The sequence below is a fragment of the Rhinolophus sinicus genome, linkage group LG03 (genome assembly GCF_036562045.2).
Source record: "Rhinolophus sinicus isolate RSC01 linkage group LG03, ASM3656204v1, whole genome shotgun sequence".
NCBI classification, from domain to species: domain Eukaryota; kingdom Metazoa; phylum Chordata; class Mammalia; order Chiroptera; family Rhinolophidae; genus Rhinolophus; species Rhinolophus sinicus.
Genome location: NC_133753.1, coordinates 51170721 through 51192883, shown reverse-complemented (window position 1 = coordinate 51192883; position 22163 = coordinate 51170721). Strand labels below are relative to the sequence as shown.

The 22163-nt window shown below is 40.1% G+C and overlaps 1 protein-coding gene across 2 annotated transcripts in view; it reads left to right on the top strand.

Annotated features, from left to right (window-relative positions):
* LIPC (lipase C, hepatic type) overlaps nt 1-22163 on the top strand; it is a 153811-nt gene that overhangs the window by 5633 nt on the left and 126015 nt on the right. Inside the window, exon 2 of one of the 2 annotated variants that reach the window (XM_074327680.1) lies at nt 19242-19374. In XM_074327680.1, coding sequence (XP_074183781.1) covers nt 19290-19374 — 85 coding nt within the window. In that variant the 5' untranslated portion in view covers nt 19242-19289. Of the gene's footprint in view, nt 1-19115; nt 19375-22163 lie in introns of those variants that run through there. The other variant, XM_019732297.2, reaches the window with a different exon arrangement.

Genomic DNA, 22163 nt, shown 5'->3' with positions numbered 1-22163 from the left:
AAAAAAGGCTGCGGTAGGAGAAAAAATAAAACATTCTACCAACAAGTACTGGAAAACAAAAGAAAGACCTCTTCCTATCAACCTGTTGCAGAAGCCACTCCTGTAGATGTCTAGAAAGAGAAATAGTAAATCAGTAATTGCCACGAATAACCAAGGCAACAAGACAGCTCAGAAAGAAAGTGAAAAGTCTCCAGAAGAGGAACTTAAAGGCATGGAAATATGTGACTTAAATGACAGAGAATTCAAGATTGCAGTTCTGAAAAAACTCAATGAGATGCAAGAAAACACAGAAAGGCAGTTAAATGAACTCAGAAACACAATCAAAGAACAGCATGAGCATTTTACAAAAGAGATTGAAATTTTAAAAAAGAACCAAATAGAATTTCTGGAGATTAAGAACTCAATGGAAGAAATTAAGAATGAAATAACCAGCGCAGGTAGTAGAGTTGACCAGATGGAGGAAAGAATCAGTGACATCGAAGATAGAAACCGGGAAATTACACAGATGGAAGAAGAAAGAGACTTGAGACTTAAAAGAAATGAAAGAACTCTACAAGAACTTTCTGACTCCATCAGAAAGAGCAATATAAGAATAATGGGCATACCAGAAGGAGAAGAAAGAGAGAAGGGAACAGAGAATATATTCAAACAAATTGTCGACGAGAACTTCCCAAACTTGTGGACAGAACTGGACCCTTGAATCCAAGAAGCAAATAGAACACCTAATTACCTAAATACCAATAGGCCTTCTCCAAGGCACATTGTATTGAAGCTGTCTAAAATCAGCAAAAAAGAAAGAATCCTCAAGGCAGCCAGTGAAAAGAAGAGGGTAACTTACAAAGGAAAGCCCATTAGATTATCATCAGATTTTTCAGCAGAAACTCTACAAGGCAGGAGGGAGTGGAACCAAATATTCAAACTATTGAAAGAGAGAAATATGAGCCAAGAATAATATATCCAGCAAAGATATCCTTTAGATATGAAGGAGGAATAAAGACCTTTCCAGACATACAGAAGCTGAGGGAATTTTCTAATACACGACCTGCACTACAAGAAATACTAAAGGAGGCTATTCAACCACCATCAACAGGGACAATTTGTGGCAACCAAAACATAAAAAGGGGGAGAGTAAAGGCCTGAACCGGAATATGGGAATGGAGAAAGTAAGCATACTGAAGAAAATGGAATACTCTAAATATCAAACTTTCTTTTACATAAACTTAAGGGTAACCACTCAAAAAAAAATCCAGAACTGAAATATATACTGTAATAAAAGAAGAAACAGAGGGAAACATCATAGAATACCACCACACAGAAATAATAGACAACAACAAAAGGCAAAGAAACAATGGAGACACAGCCTTACCAGAAAACTAAAGATAGAATGACAGGAAATCCTCACATATCAATAATCACCCTAAATGTAAATGGACTGAACTCACCAATAAAAGGCACAGAGTAGCAGATTGGATCAAAAACTAAACCCAACCATATGCTGTCTCCAAGAGACACATCTCAGCTACAAGGACAAGCATAGACTCAAAGTGAAAGGGTGGAAATTGACACTCCAAGCAAATGGTACCCAGAGAAAATCAGGTGTAGCCATAATGATATCAGATGAAACAGACTTCAAGGTGAAAAAGATAACAAGAGACAAAGATGGACATTTCATAATGGTGAAGGGGACTGTACAACAAGAAGACATAACAGTCATCAATATTTATGCCCCCAATCAGGGAGCACCGAAATACACCAAGCAACTACTAACAGAACTAAAGGGAGAAATTGACCAAAACACAATTATTCTAGGAGACTTAAATACACCATTGACAGCTATGGATAGATCATCCAAACAGAAAATAAATAACGAAATAGTAGCCCTAAATGACACATTAGATGAAATGGACATAATTGACATTTATAGAGCACTTCATCCTAAAACATCAGACTATACATTCTTTTCTAGTGTACATGGAACATTCTCAAGGATAGACCATATATTGGGACATAAAATCAGTCTCAACAAATTTAAGAAGATTGAAATCATACCATGCATATTCTCTGATCACAAGGCTTTGAAATTGGGTATCAACTGTAAAAAGAAAGCGGAAAAAACACAAATACATGGAGATTAAACAACATACTTTTAAAGAAGGACTGGGTCAAAGAAGAAATTAGAGGAGAGATCAAAAGATACATAGAAACAAATGACAATGAAAATACATCCTACCAAAATTTTTGGGATGCAGCGAAAGCAGTTTTAAGAGGGAAATTTATCTCATTACAGGCCTATCTCAAGAAACAAGAAAACTCCCAAATAAATAACCTCATGTTACACCTTAAAGAACTAGAAAAAGAAGAACAAGTAAAACCCAAGGTCAGCAGAAGAAAGGAAATAACAAAAATTAGAGCAGAACTAAATGAAATAGAGAACAAAAAGACAATAGAAAAAATTAATGTGACAAAGAGCTGGTTCTTTGAAAAGATTAACAAAATTGACAAACCCTTGGCTAGACTTACTAAGATAAAAAGATAAGACACTGATTAACAAAATCAGAAACGTAAAAGGGGAAGTTATCACGGACACCACAGAAATACAAAGGATCATCCAAGAATACTATGAAGGACTATATGTCACCAAATTCAACAACCTAGAAGAAATGGACAAGTTCTTAGAAACATATAGCCTTCCAAGGCTGAACCATGAAGAACTGGAAAATCTAAACAGACCGATCACCAGTAAAATTGAATCAGTCATCCAAAACCTTCCCAAAAGCAAAAGTCCGGGACCAGATGGCTTCACTAGTGAATTCTACCAAACCTTCAAAGAGGATCTAATACCAATTCTGCACAAACTCTTCCAAAAATTTTGAAGAAGAGACAGTACTCCCTAACTCATTTTATGAGGCCAACATTACCCTGATACCAAAACCTGGTAAGGACAGCACAAAAAAAGAAAACTACAGACCAATATCTCTGATGAATACCGATGCAAAAATCCTAAATAAAATTCTAGCAAATCGAATACAACAATGCATTAATAAGATTATTCATCACGACCAAGTGGGGTTCATCCCGGGCACAAGGATGGTTCAACATCAAATCCATCAATGTGATACATCACATAAACAAAATAAAGGACAAAAATCATATGATTATATCAATTGATGCAGAAAAAGCATTTGACAAGATACAACATCCATTTATGATTAAAACACTTAATAAAATAGGTATAGAAGGAAAATACCTTAACATAATAAAGGCCATATATGACAAGCCCTCAGCTAATCTCATAATTAATGGTGAAAAACTGAAGCCCTTTGCTCTACGTTCAGGAACACGACAGGGCTGTCCCCTATCACCTCTGCTTTTCAACATAGTGTTGGAAGTCCTTGCCAGAGCAATCAGGCAAGAGAAAGAAATAAAAGGCATCCAAATTGGGAATGAAGAAGTTAAATTATCACTCTTTGCAGATGACATGATGCTATATATAGAAAACCCTAAAGACTCCACCAAAAAGCTATTAGAAATAATCAACAAATACAGTAAAGTTGCTGGCAACAAAATCAACGTACAAAAGTCCATTGCTTTCCTATATACTAACAATGAAATCTCAGAAAAAGAAATACAAAAAACAATTCCTTTTGCAATTGCAGCAAAAAGAATAAAATACCTAGGAATAAACTTAACCAAGGATGTGAAAGACCTATATGCTGAAAACTAGAAGACATTTTTGAAAGAAATTGAAGACACAAAGAAATGGAAAGACATTCGTTGCTCATGGATTGGAAGAATCAACATAGTTAAAATGGCCATATTACCCAAAGCAATATACAGATTTAATGCAATCCCCATCAAAATCCCAATGGCATTTTTTAAAGAAATAGAACAAAAAATCATCAGATTTGTTTGGAACCACAAAGACCCGAATGGCCAAAGCAATCTTAAGAAAAAAGAATAATAATGGAGGTATCACACTTCCTGACTTTGGCTTGTACTACAGGGCTACAACAATCAAAACAGCATGGTATTGGCAGAAAACCAGACACATAAACCAATGGAATAGAATTGAGAACCCAGAAATAAAACCACATAAATATGGACAGATAATTTTTGACAAAGAAGCTAAAACATACAATGGAGGAAAGACAGCCTCTTCAATAAATGGTGCTGGGAGAATTGGAAAGCCACGTGCAAAAGAATGAAACTGTACTGCTATCTGTCACCATGTACCAAAATTAATTCAAAATGGATCAAAGACTTAAGCATAAGACCTGACACAATAAACTGCATAGAAGAAAACATAGGTACTAAACTTATGGACCTTGGGTTCAAAGAGCATTTTATGAATTTGACTCCAAAGGCAATGGAAGTAAAAGCTAAAATAAATGAATGGGACTATATGAAACTTAAAACCTTCTGCACAACAAAAGAAACCATCGACAAAATAAAGAGGCAACCAACTGAATGGGAGAAGATTTTTGCAAACAGTGCCTCCAATAAGGGGCTAATATCCAAAATATACAAGCAACTCAACAGCAAAAAAACAAACAACCCAATTGAAAAATGGGCAGAGGACCTGAAGAGACATTTCTCCAAACAGGACATACAAATGGCAAATAGACATATGAAAAAATGCTCAACATCACTAATCATCAGAGAAATGCAAATCAAAACCACAATGAGATATCACCTCACCCCAGTCAGAATGGCTATCATCAACAAGACAAAGAGTAACAAGTGTTGGAGAGGCTGTGGAGAAAAAGGAACCCTCATACACTGTTGGTGGGAATGCAGACTGGTGCGGCCATTATGGAAGGCAGTGTGGAGATTCCTCAAAAAATTACAAATAGAAATACCATATGACCCAGCAATCCCTCTCCTGGATATCTACCCAAAAAATCTGAAAACATTTATACATAACGACTCGTGTGCTCCAATGTTCATTGCAGCTCTGTTTATGATGGCCAAGACATGGGAACAACCAAAATGTCCTTCGATAGATGAATGGATAAAGAAGTTGTGGTATATATACACAATGGAATACTATTCAGCGGTAAGAAAAGATGATATAGGAACATTTGTGACAACATGGATGGATCTTGAGAGTATAATGCTAAGTGAAATAAGTCAGACAGAAAAAGCAGAGAACCATGTGATTTCACTGATATGTGGTATATAAACCAAAAACAACAAAAGAACAAGACAAACAAATGAGAAACAAAAACTCGTAGACACAGACAATAGTTTAGTAGTTACCAGAGGGTAAGGGGCTGGGGGGTGAGAGATGAGGGTAAGGGGGATCAAATATATGGTGATGGAAGGAGAACTGACTCTGGGTGGTGAACACACAATGGGATTTATAGATGATGCAATACAGAATTGTACACCTGAAATCTATGTAATTTTACTAACAATTGTCATCCCAATAAATTAAAAAAAAAAAGATAGGCAAAATATATGAACAAACAATTCATAGCAGAGGAAATTTAAATAACCAATGGCACACATAAAAAGATGCTCATCCTTACCAGTAATTAGAGAGATGAAAATTAAGACAATGAGTTAACATTGTACATTGGTGATGATGTAGAAGAATTGGAGAAACATTCACATTTTGCTGATGATGTGTTCATTGATGTAACCATTTTGGAGACTAAATTGTCAACATCATGCAACACTGAAGAGATCCATTATCTTACAACCCAGCAATTTCACTTCTAAGAGTAAACTCTGGAAGCTCTCACTTGTGGACTATGCAAGTCCATTGCAACATTGTAATAGTAAAAAACAAACAAACAAAAAGTAAACCACACAAATATCCATCAATAGGACAAATTGTGATACGTTCACGCAAAGGGGCCATTTATAGCAGTTTTATCAATAGAGGTAAATCTCAAAAATGTAAGGCTGAGTGTAAAAAGAAGTTGCAGATAAACAAGAGTATCAAAATGTGTAAATATAGAAAATAATGCCATATATTTTATAGCTACATACATATGGTGTAAACATATACAAAGGTGAGAATCATAGGCACCAAACTCAGGATAGCGTTACCTTTGAAGAGGGGGAAAATGAGATTAGATTGGAAAGAGTTACATAGCTATACAGGTATTCTTCTTAACAAAGATAGTAAGCATATGTGGAAAATGTTAGGAGTTGATTAATTTAAGTACCAAGGTGATATCCATAAATATCCACTACACTGTGTACTTGAAATCATTTAAAAAATTTTAAATGAGCACCTCAATTTTAAAATATATAATAAATACAAAGACATATACACTAGTATACATGACATATAAATATCATTAATTGGTAATTCATAAAGAAAGAAAATGTCCAATAAAAATGGGGGTAGTAGTAAATTCAACTTTAACTCACCATTGAAAAAACAAAATATGCATGTACCATTTTGGCTTATCAATTCAGCATGAAATTGCAAAAGTGTTAATAGCTAAAGTTAACAAGGAGAAAGGGTGGAGTGAGTGGGAAAGCACATCCATTCACTGTTGATGGGACCTTAAAATAATATAAATTTACTTAATTTAGCAGTATATGTGAAAAAGCAAATAAAAATACACACACACATATATTTATAACCTTTGCCTCAGCAATTCTACTTTAAGAAATTTAAGCACAGCAGGTGATCAGAAATGTGGACCAAGATTTATGTTTAATTATGTTTATAGCAGCGTTATTCATAATAATGATATCTTAGATCCATTAAAGTTAATAGAAAAACAATAGGGAATTAAGTCAATTATGGTACATCTATAAATGTAATTTATAGCTACTTTGAATAATATTTTAAAAGAATATTTAATGCCACTGAAACGTCATTAATATGTTGTTAAGACAGGCTTTTAAGAGTTGGTACAGTATGTTTGCAGCTACATTTTTTAAAATAAATATATAGACAGGAAAAATAATTTGGATGCATCCACATCAAAATGTCAACAGTGGTTACCTCTGGATGGTGAAATTATAGACCGTCCTCATCATGTATTTTTAAAATTAAATTTATTGGGTTAACATTGGTTAATAATGTGGGAGGGGTTTACTCTTCATTTTCTTATTGTGATAAACAGTTATTGATTTTACAATAGAAAAAGGTTTTAAAAATAAAACATTCACCAAAATAACTTTTGGTTGATTAAAAGCTTAAATATAAAATCTAATTATGGAAGAATTTGCAAAACATTGAAAAAAATGTTTATCACCTCTCTGAGGGAATTTTAACTTTCTTGGCTTTGAAGCAACTTAAGTCATTGCACTATAAAAAATAGCATTACTAAAGATTTTTTTAAGAGGGAGACTATTTCTATCAAACATTACAAAGAATTAAGATCTATCATAAATAGCTAATTCAAATTTGTAAAACAAATGTCAAGATTCCAAAAGATAAATAGGTAAAAGACAGGACCATTCCCACAAGGGAAATACAATTAGTAGACAAACAGTGGGAAAGAGTTAATTATCTCTAGAAATCAAAGAAATGTAAATGAAAGCAGTCCTAAGATGACAATCTACATATTCTGAAAGAACCCTGCCCCCCCAAAAAAAGTTGAATGTCAATATCCAATGCTGGTGAAGCTGCCCAGAAATTGATTCATACATTCATTTACAACCCTTTCACTCCCACCCTTTAGGTAGAATGTTACCATTACAATTTTATTTGGCTAAATAAATAGATGTTTTTATTACCATTAAGAAATTTATTTATTACCATTACCATTTTTGGCAAAAACAAAATGGTCTCTCCTCATCTCCTGACTTCTAAATGTTGGAACTCCCACGTTTCAGCTCTTTGGCCCCTTCCCTTTTCCATCCAGACTCACTGTTTGAAAGATGTCACCTATATATGGGGTCAGACAATGAAGTTCGCATTGTCTGAACTTGTTGCAATGATGTTGCTAGCCTTTTTTGATAGTAGAGGGATTATTCATTATGAATTTGTACCAAATGAACAAACATTTAACCAAGTTTACTATTTGGAAGTGCTGAAAAGGCTGCATGAAAAAGTTAGATGACCTGAACTTTTCACCAACAATTCATGGCTCTTGCATCACAACAATGCACCAGCTCACATGGCACTCACTGTCTATGAGGGAGTTTTTAGCCAGTAAATAGATAACTATTGGAACACCCTCCCTATTCACCTGATCTGGCCCCCAATGACTTCTTCGAAGGGAAGACATTTTGATAACATTCAGGACATCAAGGGTAATACAACAGCTCTGATGTCCTTTCCAAAAAAAGAGTTCCAAAATGGCTTTGAAGGCTGGACTAGGCTCTGGCATCAGTGCATAGCTTCCCAAGGGGAGTACTTCAAAGGTGACTGTATTGATATTCAGCCATGAGGTGTGTAGCAATTTTTCTAGGATGAGTTCGCGAACTTAATTGTCAGAACTCATACTCAGACCTCTCTCCTCATGAGTCTCCAGGGAGAAAGCAAGACCAGAGCAGAGATGTTTCCTGTGCTCAGGGGTGAGGATGGGTGTGACGTGGAATCTGAGGACAGTTCAAAACTCTGAACTCATTAAAAGGGGCAGTGAAGACAAGAGGGACCAACAAAGGAAGTCAGAGAGACACCTAAAGTGAGCTTTATCGTAAAATTAATCCCTTATATGAATCAAACATCCCAGCCTTTATGTGTTAGGGTGAGGTCCCCAGGAATTTCCTAATTGCAGTAGCCCTGGGCTCGCCTGCATGCCACCAAATCACACTGCCCTTGACCCTCTCCTCCAAAGCCTAAGGGAATTATTTTGTGAGATTGTCCACTCATGTATCAGCCTCCTCCCTGAAGCCTGTAAACCACCTAATGTGGACACCTCAGCACTCCCTCCATCCCTTTGAGGAGAACCCTGCCCTGCTGGGCCCTGAGGCGTTTCCCTCTGCTGGTGGCCACTTGGGTCCCTGTGGGGACAAAGCACGTTCTGCTCTGAGGCCAGGACTGCTAGGGCCCCCAAGTCTCACAGGATCTCTTTGATCCACTAACATATTGATCCACACGACCTCCCATGTGTCGTCCCATGTGTCATTTTTGACCATCCTTCATTCTCGTGAGGTAGGTATCACACGTTTCATTATCCCCATTGTCTAGAAGTTTAAGATTTACCCAAGGCAGAGCTGGGCTCAAACCCATACCATCTACCCTTAAATCCATGTCTCTCTGCATGGCACCAAGTTTGGCCAAGGTTGGGTCTTGCTACCATTTCAACCTACCATTAACAGCCTACCATTTGCTTGTTTTATATTGCCTGTGAAAAATGAACAAGGGAAGTTTGTTTGTTTGTTTGTTTGTTTGTTTGTTTGTTTGTTTAATCAAGAGCTAAGAAAAGCAGTTTTGCTTTAGAGATATGATAGCAAAAAGAAAGAGTCTCTGAAGGCAGGGAGCCCTCTGTAAATATGATTGTGTTCTCGCAGTTCCAAGATCCCAATTACACACTGGCTGACCTCTGACATCTAATCACTCTTGTTTCCTAAGGCATCAAAAGGACGATTTTTTCCCCCAAGAGTCCTTCGTGTAGCCTGACAGCCAAGCCAGATGAGGTGATTGGAATGGAAGTATGGAGTGAAAAATGGTTATCTCCAGGGTATCACTCCAGTGGCCATAAATTTAAAGGAAGCCTAAACCCAGCAGTAGTTTCATCCTCCCCTCCCCAAACTTGGCCTCGAGGTAAATAAAGCTCCTTCCCCAGCATGCCTCAGTCAGAGCAAACACCTTCTCCTCCCCGCAGCAGGCAAGCAGGTAGCTAAGGATAGGGGAAGTGTGCCTGCGGGACTCACCTGAATAATCTGACCGTTTCTCAAAGCAGTAGAACTGAAATTGGGAACGATGAGGTCAAATCCTCACAGGCATCCTGACCCAGAGACATGAAGGAGTTCCTTTTGGGGGTTGAGGGGACCTCCCCTCACCAGACCCAAAGGGAAAAAACAGACCTCCTGAAGGTGGGTTTGCACCATCTCTACCCTGGGCAGGCCTGTGTGGAAGATGTTCTCTGGTGCCCAGTACACACTGCCCCCAGGGGCACACGGACCCTCTGGCCCCTGGTCGTGGGCCCTGGATTCTCAGGAGCATCAGGCTGGGGATAGACTCACCACCAGTTCCTAGTCCTGACTGGTGGTTACCTCTCCAGGCTATCCCACTTTAGAGCCTGTTTTCTTTGGACATTAACCTGAGAAAAGGAACCAAATTTTACATTTAAATTCAGGGTTAGCTGGTCCAAGACAGGTGATGGGAATTACTCAAAAAAGAAGAAAGCAAAAAAAAAAAAATTTTTTTGGAGGGGGGTGTGTATGTTATTTTTTAAGTAGAAAGGAATATATAACAATTTATATAGTTAATTTCAAAATCAACAACAGGAAACATACACCTTACCTCTATATATTTTTTCAAAACCTTATTGTAGGGGAGAAAAACTTTTCTTCCTTTCTAGTTTCCTTAGCTGGCTGAATAATTAAATTGACATAAGACAGACTAACAGGAGAAAAAACACATTTAATTTCATATGCATAGGAGCCTCACAACAAAGACATAAAAGACTCCCAGGCAGTCGGAGATTGAGGCTTATATGCCATCCTGAGTAAGAAGGGGTTAGGGGTCTGGGATGTCAAAGGGGAAGGAAAACAATTCACAGAAAGAGCAAATGTTTGGTAAACAAGTGTTTGCCATGTGTGCAGAGAGGTCTTTTTGATGTAAACAGTCACCTCAGGTAACAGCTCTCCTCCTGGTACAGGCCCCCTATCTAAATTCTTTTAGGCAGTTAAGGGGGAGGTAAAAAGCTCTTCTTTAGTCTGTTGGGCCTTGATTGTCTTCATCTCCAAATAATCCACGTGCCACAGTAGAAGATTCTGGGACAGCCTGCCCTGAACCCCATCACTATAAATAGTTCTATTCTTTATTATAGTCAGTTAAATGGGTAGAGAAAGAGAAAGGGAAGGAATGTATATGAGCAGGAAAAATAAAAAGCACGACAAAAGACTGTAATCAATAAAAATAATAACAGCTGATATGTGTTGTACTGGGCACTGTGCTAAGTACAGTTCATGGATTTTCTCATTCAGGCTTCCTTCAAACCCTGTGAGGTAAATGCCCCTGTTTTAGAGTGGGGAAACTGAGACACAAAGATTTTAAATAATTTGCCCACTATGGGGCCAAAAAGAGAGAAGCCAGCCTAGAAATCCAGTTCTCTATTATCACAAAGCCTCCACTCAGGAGACAAAGATATAAAAAGAGGCAGCCTTTCCTCGGGAAGGAATCCTATCCAGTTATCTTTAGTATTCTGTAGCTAAGTACTGTTTCTTTATCATTTCTTAACAATAGGAATTACAGGGAGAAATTTGGTGCCTCAATGGAAAACCAGCATTGTCTACACATAGCACGGCCTCCTGGGTTATCTGATTCTAGTGTTCGTTGCCCTTGAGGCATTTTACAACACTGTACATTACAGGTAACAATAGCAAGACAAAATGCAAATTATGTCCTGTCCTGTCAAGGTTCCACTGACTTCCCTCCCACACTGTGGAAGAAATATTTTTGCTTCCATTTGCACATTCATTTCAGCATTCCTCTATCCATATAAATATGTGGAGGCTTTTGGGTTCTCCTTGGAATTGGTTATAACGCCCTTACCAGCTTTCTCACCAATGAGCTAAAAAAATACCACCTGTTCATTTTTATATCTGAATGAGAGTCGCAATTTTACCTTTTTTAAAAAAATTATCTCTGAACAGAATTATCAAAGCATCTCATTGTTGCTTTCTGGAGGCCCCTAGGCATGATCTAATCCAAATGGTTTCAAGAGTAACTGGATGACTGATGGTGGTGTGTAAATTGGATCTTTCATAGCCATCTCACCCTGACAATTTCCTGCCAAGCACTCTGTTTGGTTCATGACAAAGCTTCATGAGCAAAGGCTCTAGTGCCCTTATCTTGGATTGGATCTTTTGCTATGTCTCATGGGCGATTTCAGGCTATCTCTATTAAATAGCTGAAAAGGGGCTTGAGAACTTTTGTTTTGAAAGTAATAATAATAATAAAAATAAAACATGATCTATGTCATTATCTGCAGTGCAAGAGCACAACACAATTGCGTTTTCGTTTTTGTTTTTTTCAATTTAGGCACATGAGGATCTCACAGCCAATTCCTACCTTCCTTGGCACAACTAATTTTGTTGTGTGAGCTTCCCATTCCACCACTTACCAGGGTGTGGATTTAGGCAACTCAGTAACCTCCCTAAGCCTCAGTTTTCTTCTCTCTACATAGGGAATTGTCATAGTTGACTCATAGGATTGTTCCTGAGGTTTCAATCAGATCACATAGAGACTATGGCATCTTTGGGAGTTGGCCCCTAAACTGTTAATCCCTGACTTGTAGGCCTGTCTAGGAATCAATGAGTAATCACGTCAGCAAGATATGCTGTCAGTGGGGAAAATGATGAGTCAGCAGCAGCAGTGGAAGCCGATCACTGGGACTGGTTTCTGATTTCTTGCAGCCAAAGTCTTCATGTTCTAAGCCCAGAAAGCCTTTGTAAGATGAGTATGTGATATGGTTCGAATACCAGCTGCTGCAGAGAGACTTGGGCCATTTCAATCTTAGCACTGCCCCAGCTTTGCCTAACACCCAGGATGGAGACTGTGCCCTTGGGTATCCCATAATTAGAAATACTGGGACCTAAAAAAGGGGCAGCATGCTGATGGCCCACCTTCTCAAACTGTGCCCTTGGTTTGCTGCAATTCTCCAATTCAGTTCGCAGCTTGATTGCTGTCTCTGAGGACCCCATCGTAATCACCTCTCAACAAGCCTAACCAACACCCAAGCAGCTGGAGGGTGCAGGCACAGTCTAGTCTATGCCTGCCCTCTTTCCCACCAAGGAGAAAAAAACCTTTGGAAAACTTGAAGAATGGAGCAATGTTTAATGTCTATCTGGCTGTTCAAAACCAACTTAAATCTTTATTTCCTTTTGCATTCAAACATAATGCAAACAGAGAAAAAAGGTTTTCCATTCTACTGGTACTATTAAATCATAAAATTTGTTATTGGTTTCAAAGTATCTAGTCATAAAAACAGACTGCTCTGGTTTTTGTGGGGTTTTTTGTTGTTGTTGCTGTTATTGTTGTTGGTTTGGCTTTTTAAATCGTTCCACAAACCAGCAACTGAAATTCTGATGGGGAGAATAAATGGCCCAGGACAGAGCAGGAAACGTAAAAATAAGTGTAGAAAGAGATCTCAGCTCTTTGCTCCGTAGGTACTCAGCTCCTCACTTTAGACTTGGGGAATAAGAAAGCAATAGAGTTTACAGGGGCCTAGAAGTCCTTATATCCCATCTACATTGATTAAACATGTGACCCTGAACAAGAATTCTCAGAGCCTCAGTTTTCTCACCTGTAAAATAGAAGAAGTAATTCCTACCTCATTTGTTACAAAAATCAAATGAGCTCTGATTGTGCCAAAAGTTGTTATAAGCGTTTTCCATGTGATGACATTTAATCCTCACAATTCCACTTCACAGATGAGAAAACCGAGGTGGACAGAGGTTACATGATTTGCCCAAGTTCACACAGTGAGTCAGAGGCAGAGCTGATACAAAGGTCAATTGGCAAAGGTTATTCCGTGAGGTGTGATGATCTTGGGTGAATGAAAACCTGCTTGAAAGGTTTAAAACACTTCATTCTTTCCGTCTAAAACATCTGCAATCTTGTTTTCACCTTTCATTTGTTTACGGGTCTTTAAAAAAAATACATAAGGAAAAGATTAAATTCCAGGCCAACCGCTTCCCAAATGAGGACATGTTCCAATTGAAACTAAGGAAGTGTCCCTACTTGTTTTGCCATATCCCCACATGGTAAAAGAATGTCCACATAGGTCGATTGGTGACTCAATAAAAACTTGGTCACTTTCCCAGTGGCAGTCTGGCCCCAAGCAAGAATAAGAGAGGGTCATCATTTTTCTAATAACATGGTCCTGGAAACTTCATTAATTTCATCGTGGGAGTGGAAGAGGTTTGAGGTATAGGAAAGAAAGCCCGGTGCAATCCTGGGAAAGCCAGATATGCAGGGAACAAGGGTTTATGGTTAAGAAAACTTACCCTGGACTCAGATGGCCCCGATTTCCCCTCTCTCAACTTTTTACGTTTTGTTTTTTGTTTTTGTCTTGTTTTGGGTTTTTTTGGGTCTCAGTTCTTAATCTCTAAAATCTCAACTGTAAAATTAGGAAAATAATAGTACCAATCCAAAAGTTACTGTTTCAGTTACTCTTTTTCTTAGAACTCCAGCCTCAGGCTGCCATTCTCAGGTATCCCCAATTTCTGTAGACGAAAGCAAAGAAATCTGATTCTAAATATAAAACCTTGTTTCTCTCATCAGTGAACTTCACCTTGATCCCCTGGCTTCTCTCTTCCCGGGACTTGCTCTCTTTATCTCTGTAAAATATTTATTTCTTTTCTCCTGATTAACTTTCTTATCACCATTACACTAAAGAAAAGGTTACATTCAGGTCACCAAATGCCAGTCTCTCGAAATCTCTATTTCTTCAAGAAGCTCTTCAAATTAAATAAGAACAAAAACTGGACAATTTTTAAGAATTGAATTATAAAGCCATAATTATTTTGGACTGAGGATTGCAGATGAAAGAAACCACTGGGCAGTAATCCCATGGGTAATGCTGATAACTCTACTGGAGGAGGCTCCAGTTTCCATGGGGCTTACGCCTGCTTCCTTTTCAACTCATGAGAAATGAAGGGTCCTCCATTAACTGCTGGGCTTTCTTGGGGGTGGAAATGACTAAAGAGCCCACTAATGGATCTATTGACTATTCCGATGTATTAATGGAGTCAACCACATTACAGTCAGAGGTCATGAAGGCCTGGTGGCCATTCTATTCCTCTATGGCAGAGTCCTCACACATTTTTAATGGAGTGCCTTTATCAGTTTAAAACAACAAAAGAACAAGACAAACAAATGAGAAACAAAAACTCATAGACACAGACAATAGTTTAGTGGTTACCAGAGGGTAAGGGGGGAGGGGAGTGGGAGATGAGGGTAAAGGGGATCAAATATATGGTGATGGAAGGAGAACTGACTTTGGGTGGTGAACACATAATGTAATATATAGATGATGTATTACAGAATTGTATACCTGAAATCTATGTAACTTTACTAACAATTGTCACCCCAATAAACTTTAATTTAAAATAAATAAATAAATAAAAGGGAAAAAAAATTTTAGTGCCCCCCAAAACATATGGATATTTATTTGCTTATAAATTATATAGCACTAATATGTTACATAGCACTCACTATATATGAATATATTATAAATATAAATACACAAATTTTTCTAAGGCGATATCTTAGTCTGTTTGGCCTGCTATAATAGCATAGCACAGACTGGGTGGCTTATAAACAGCAAATTTATTTCTCACAGCTATGGAGGCTGGGAAGCTCAAAATCAAGACACTGGCCTAGTTGGTATCTGATGAGGGTCTCCGAGATGGCTGTGTTCTCATTGTAACTGCACATGGAGGAAAAGGCAGGGGATCTGCCTGGGGTCCTTTCTGTAAGGGAACTAATCTCATTCATAAGGACTCTATCCTCATGACCTAATCACCTCCCAAGGCCCCCCCTCCAAGTACCATCACCTTGGGGATTAGGATTTAACATACGAATTTGGGGGAAACACAAACATCAGCCTATACCAGGTGATATAAGAAAAATCTGAAAGGCCTGTTATTTTGTTCTCATACCCCCAGTCTGTCTCTCAAGCACCACTCTGAGGCCATGGTCCTCAAACTTCAGGTGACCAAGAACAACCTGGAGAACCTGTTTTCAGTGAAGGTTCTCCAGGCCCAGCCCTAGAAGTTCTGATTCAGTTTTCTTGGGATAGGCCTGTAGCTTGTCCTTTTCCCAAGCTCTCGGGCTGACTCCCATTCCAAAGCTCAACCACTAGTACAGACCCTTCTGTGTTCCTGTCATTTGCATTTTCTGCTAAAATTCGAATACTGTGGCCCTGCTATAATCTACTTCCTGGACAGCCTCTTGATCTCAAGGTCAATTAAAAACAATAAAAATAATAGTAGCTGCCGTTTATTATTTCCTACTTGCTAGGGTAGTTAAGGGCTTTGTCTCTTTAAATTACCTCCTTATATCCACTCAGGTAGGTATCATTAGTCCCATAATATAGCTGGAGAAAAGTCAAGTTCAAAACATGAGTATCTTGCCCTAGGTCACCCAGTTAGTAAGTGATAGGCCTGGGATTTGAATCTAGACCTGTCTAATTCCAAAGCCTGGATTCTTGATCCCTGAGCATATTGCCTCCAAAAGAAGTCATTGTAATTTACTGAACCTCGACTATGAACCAGGCGTATGGCTGGGCACTTCACGTGCAAATTCTACTCAGGACATGCCTATGTTTATAGCGGTGTGAATCTCAGTCCACAAATTCTGCGGTGCAAGAAATGTCTTTATGTTCTGTAACCCATCTGAACTACAACTCCAAACTCTTATTTTTCAGGACCTCCTAGATTCCTTCTCTCCATCCCCCACCCCTAGTTACGCCATAGTTCTGGATCAGACAGGCCTGGGGTTGGGAGTGAGCGGCTGGTCCTCTGTCATCAGTCCACATAGGTGGCCACTGTGTGGCTTGTCCTCCCCATCTACATGACCTATTGGCACTGGAGGCTCACTGCTGCTCCCACCCCGTGCCAGGCACAGGGGCATCTTTTGCCCACTTGCCAACGCAGCCATTTCTTCTCTGGACTCGTACCACCTCCTAGCAGAGCTCCTGGGAAACAAGGGGTTGTCCCCTCTGCCCTCATAGACAAATCTCACCCTCCCCCACCCACTTGCAAAGCTCTAGAGACTCTTTCTAGTGATGGGAAGGTGGGAGTGCTCCTCCCTTCACATCCCTTTAAAACATTTTTAGCCTTCTGTTTGCCTTTGTTGGTTAAATTTGCTTGCCCTAGGTCCTACGCTTTGGGAAGACAAAAGATTCGTAGACTTTTCTCTACTTTGCCCTTTTTAAGTGGGAGGGAGAGCAAGGTGAAGAAGTTGGGAGAAAAATAATATTCAGTTGATATCTTAAAATAATGTTTCCAGCTCATGTTATCCCATTTTACAGGTGAAGAGATGGGCCTCATTAAAGTTAAGTAACATTTTGCACAGATAGTGGGAAGTAGACCCAAGATCCCGGGGGCACTCAGCTACACTGGTGTTGGTGAGTTAATCTACAGTGTGGGGGGAAGGTTTCCTGACAGTACCCAGAGGACAAAAGATGAGGTGAGCCCCGGGGAGAGGAGCTCAAAGTGCATAACTAGCTGGTTTTAGGTCCGCCTTTCCGGGAAATAAAAAGTGAAGTGGAACCTGCAGATACTACTTAACGGTGTAGGGTAGAACAAAACCAGCCAGAGAGTCAGGGCAGAAGTCTCTGCTCAGAAATCATGCATCTGAGTGACGGTCCCCAAACTACAGCCCTCTGGAAGGAGGTGCAGCCAGAGGACAGCACAGTGCCAGGCTTTGGCCTAGGGTCCATCTGTCCAAATCTGCTGGTGTCCTCAGGAGATCCTATCTGCCAGTTTCCCAGGGGCAGTGATCCTCTGGGCAGTTATGTAACTGCCTACCCCACATTTCCACCTGGATATCTGAGAGACATCTCAAACTCCAAGTGGTCAAAACTAATTCCTAATCTTCCCCTCAAAACTGTCCCCATCTCAGCTGATTTCAACTCCACTGTCCCATTACTCAAGCCAAATCCTTGAAGTCTTCCTCACCTCCTGTCTTTCTTTCACACGCCACATCCCAGTAGTCAGGAAATCCTAGTATATTTACCTTTAAAATATATCCAGTACCCATCCACCATTCCCAGTTCCACTGCTACCATGCTGAATGAAGCCACCATTTGCAGCCTTGCTCACTAATAATTTGTTTCTAGCCTTGCAAACCAGAATGATCGTTTTAAAATATAACGCAAATCATGTCATGCTTCTGCTCAGAATGGTTCCCCTTGTCTCATAGTGTAAAAGCCAAAGTCCTTACAATGACATCTCCCTAATCACTGGTATCCTGGCTCTTCCTGGAACATACTAGGCATGTTCCTACCTCAGGACCTTTGCACTGGCTGCACTGACTGTTCTGGCTGTCTGAGCTCTCCTCCCCAAAATGTCCACAGCGGCAACTAACTAAAACTTTTGCTCAAAATTCAATTTCCCAACAGGGCTCTCCCTGACCGTTCTATTTAAAATCCCTACTTTCTCCTACCTCCTTAACTCTGCTTTACTTTTCCTTTTTCCAGTGTTCTCATTGCATTCTACAGATTTAGGTAAATCTCTTATTTATTATGTCTATTGTGTATTATCTGACTCCTTCCATAAGCTTAACAAGGACTGGAATCTTGGTCTGTTTTGTTCACTTGTATATCCCAAGTGCCTAGAACAGTGCCTGGCATATAGGAGGTATGCCCCCCACTCAAAAAAAAAAAAGAAAATTGAACAAGTCAATAAAGTTTAAATAAAACTAGAGACTCAAGGAATATTATAAGAGTCATACACAGTGGCATTTCTCCTGCCTGGTTTTGCCAAGTGTCCTTACCAAGCTTCCTCACAGCCTTAATTAACACAGAGAAGTAAAGCTTGTGTTTATTGTAGGGTCATCTCTCCATGAGGTCCCAGCAAAAGCATCCAGTTCTGCATCTTTGCCCCTTTTTCCACTGAGGTTAGAGGTTTTCTGCCCCTTTCAGTTTTAGAAACATTGCCCCACCACTCTTTGACCACAGGCACCGGCAATTTTGCAGAACTCCACAGAAAACAGACCCTCTGGGAGCTCTCCATATAGCAGAGCCCTTTGCTTTTCCTTTGGACTTAACCTGCAATTTAAAACACCACTGCCATGAGCCTGAATACCCTTTGCAGTGCTGTCAGAGGGGGACTTAGGCAACCGTGTGGGAGTCACCTACCGTGACCTTTGACAGAATTTCCAAACACAACACATTAACTTTAAATTGATTAATTTGGAACTGTGACCTTGGCCTAAGAAGGTAAGAACACGTGACAAGATGTTTTATTTTCAAAATGTATCAGGATAAAAATCACTTTTGTAAATCAACCTTTTTTGTAACAGATATGCTTAGATTTGGGTTTGGGGGTAGCAAGGAAAAGTCTGAACACTAAATAACATGTTTAAAGGTTAATTATTAATGGGCAGCCTTTCCTAACAAAGTATCAATAGGCAATCTGGTCTTTAGCTTCAGAAATTAGCGAGAAGACCTCGGACCTCGGGTGAGACAGGAGAAATGGGAAGTTCCCTGTGTGTCTCCATTTTCTTGGTTTTGAGCATCTTTATCCAATCAAGTGCCTATGGACAAAGCCTAGGACTAGGTAAGAGCCTGCCTTTTCTCCGGAGATGGGCATGGATTTTTCTTTTTTTCGTTTTGAATGTATGTCACAAAGAGTGCAATTGTTGACTATGTGAGAGCTTGCTTCACAGGTGGTTCCGTTAGTGGCATCACAGATCACAGGGATAGGTAGCCATTTGTAACAGGACTGAAATTTTAGGAAACCACTTTGGGAATAGAAGTCTTCTCAACATGCTTGCTGTTGGCATTGAAGTTTCTTGCATATCTGATTCAGAAATAATCATGCTAAGACTTCTTCGGTGGAGAATAATCTGGGTTTCCAGTCTTCCTGAGAGTTACTTTGGCATCTAATTTTCAATCGGAAAGCACAGGCTGCAATGAAATGCTTTGTCTTGCTGAGGTTGCCTAATTGCTAGCTCTCTCAGAAGAAAGGAATTTGTAGAGTCCTGTTTCCAGCCAGGTCTAAAGAGATATCACTGCACATTTTCTAGATTTCAAAGTTTTACTCTGAGTCTGAGAAATCTAACAGCAGTCATGTCTGTTTGGTCTATAAATTCAGAAACTAGATTGATGGCCAGAGATCCAAATGCTTGACCAGGTAAGTGGATTCCAGATTCCTGGCTAAATAGTGTACAGGATCAATAAATGATAGACATGAAGTAAACTGAACAGTTTGGCCAACTAAGACTGGCATTTTGGACTTTCTTTTTGTGCTGGTTAGTGGTCAGGAGCTAGTAATTCTAAGGCAGAGGCTTAGATTTTTCTTTCCTCAAAGACTATGCTTAGAGGGAGCTCGAAAAACTTTAAGAATCAGGAATTTACTAACCAGAATGTACTTGAAAATTCCAGAAATTTCTTTTCTCCTTAAGAAAAAGGACTGTTCTTTGTATTCAATTACTATTTTGTATCCTAGGTCAGTTAATAACTTATTAGCAGTATTCATTATTATCATCCACTGGGCATTCTGAGTGCCAACCACTATGCCAATTATTTTGCATATATCATGTTATTTACAAAGCCATTTCCAAAAGTGATGATAATAATTTAGAGCCATACAGGCAAAATTGCTGATGATTTTTATTACTGGGTTCATAGGGAGTTTGCTTTAAGGGCCTGTCCTGAACTTTGGTTCAGAATGCTGTTTTGTTTATTTTTTTTATTGAAACATACATAGGAAAGTGCCTATATCATAAGTGCTTAGTACATTTTCACAATCTGAAACCGCATCCCAGAAGCCTCCCTTGTGCACCCCTGGAGCCTTACCATAGATCATTTTGCCTTTTAGGGGGAACTTTTCGTTAGTGGAAGCATACAGTGCGTGCTCTTTGCTTCTCGTTTTTTTCACCAACATTACATTGGTGACGTTCGACCTTGAGGCTGTGTGTGCTGGTGGTTTGTTCATTCGAGTTGCTGAGCATTCCGTTGCGTGAAAAACCACCCTCTGTTTATTCTGCTGTTGATTGGCCCAGACTGGTTTTCAGTGGAGACTTGGGGGCTGGAAACCATCAGTGCTGAGGTGGAGGTCAAAGGGCTGGACAGCCTCCCCTGGGCTGCTGGGTTTTCTCCAGATTTCCTTCAACAAACCCGTGCTAGTCAGCTGCTGCTTTCCCCGGTCCTGGTTTGTCCAAAAGCCGAGGGAAGTGGCCACAATTAGCAGGAGGGCTCCTCAGGAGAAAGGATCAGAGTCAGGAGGCCTCTTGTTCCTTTGAAAGCAGAATCTCTTGGCAGAATTCTTTCTGCAAGGAATGAGTCAGATCTGTGTGCATGGGGCTGTGCCCACCTTCCTGGGCACTGCCAGGAAGTAAGCATCCCAACATGGAGCCCTTGTCAGATGAGGATCTAGATGGGTGGTTCCCAACTCTGGGCAAAACGGCCCTCCTGCCCCCCAGGGGACCTGGGGCAAGGTTCGGAGACATTTCCAGTGGTTACAACTAGGGAGAGAGTGCTATTGGCGCGTGGTGATTGGAGGCCAGGGATGGGCTAAGCATCCTGCAATGCACACGACAGCCTCCACAACAATGAATTATCCAGGGCAAAATGTTGTCAGTAGTACCAGGGTTGAGAAAGCCTGCTTTATACACTAAGCTTCAGCTATCACTAGTCATGGGCCAGGAAGAACTCTCTCCGGGACCCTTCTTTCTTAACCCCACCCCTCCCAACCTACTTCTTTTCATTATTATTAATGACATTACTAATGGACTGTGCACCCACTATGTGCCAGAGCTGCACAGACATTCTGCCCCACCCTCACTATGTGGGTGATAAGCCAGCAGTTAAGGGACTTGCCAGAGGTTCCGTGGCTATTTAGAGCAAAGCAGGGAGAGGAACCTAGAGGTTAATCTGTTTGATGGAGGCTACAGGCCTCTGTCTTCATTGTGTTCACACCCAGTGTTATGACAGCCCGTGGTCCCTAGAAAACCATTCTGCTCAGTTCCTCTCCCAGGAGGCAGATTCGGGGAGGTGTTCCTGCCCATCAGCTCCAAAGGGAACAGGATGTGGTAAACCTCCTGAAGCCCCCAGGACACAGAGCTACAATCACCCTCATCCCCACCTCACTGCCAGAGGCCCAGGCCCACCCCACCAGTGTTGCCATCAGGGCCAACACCACTTCTAAGGGAAGCTGTTGCCCCTGCCCCCTCCCAGGTGTCCAGCCCTACCGCCCACAGGGGCCTGCCCCTTCCTGCCAATTCCAGCCACAGCTTCCAAATCCTAAAAGCAGCTGAAGCGCATCCATTCAGTCATTCATTCATCTAACACATGTGCGCCGCATCGGCTCTATACAAGCAGTGCAGTACGACCACGATTCTCAAA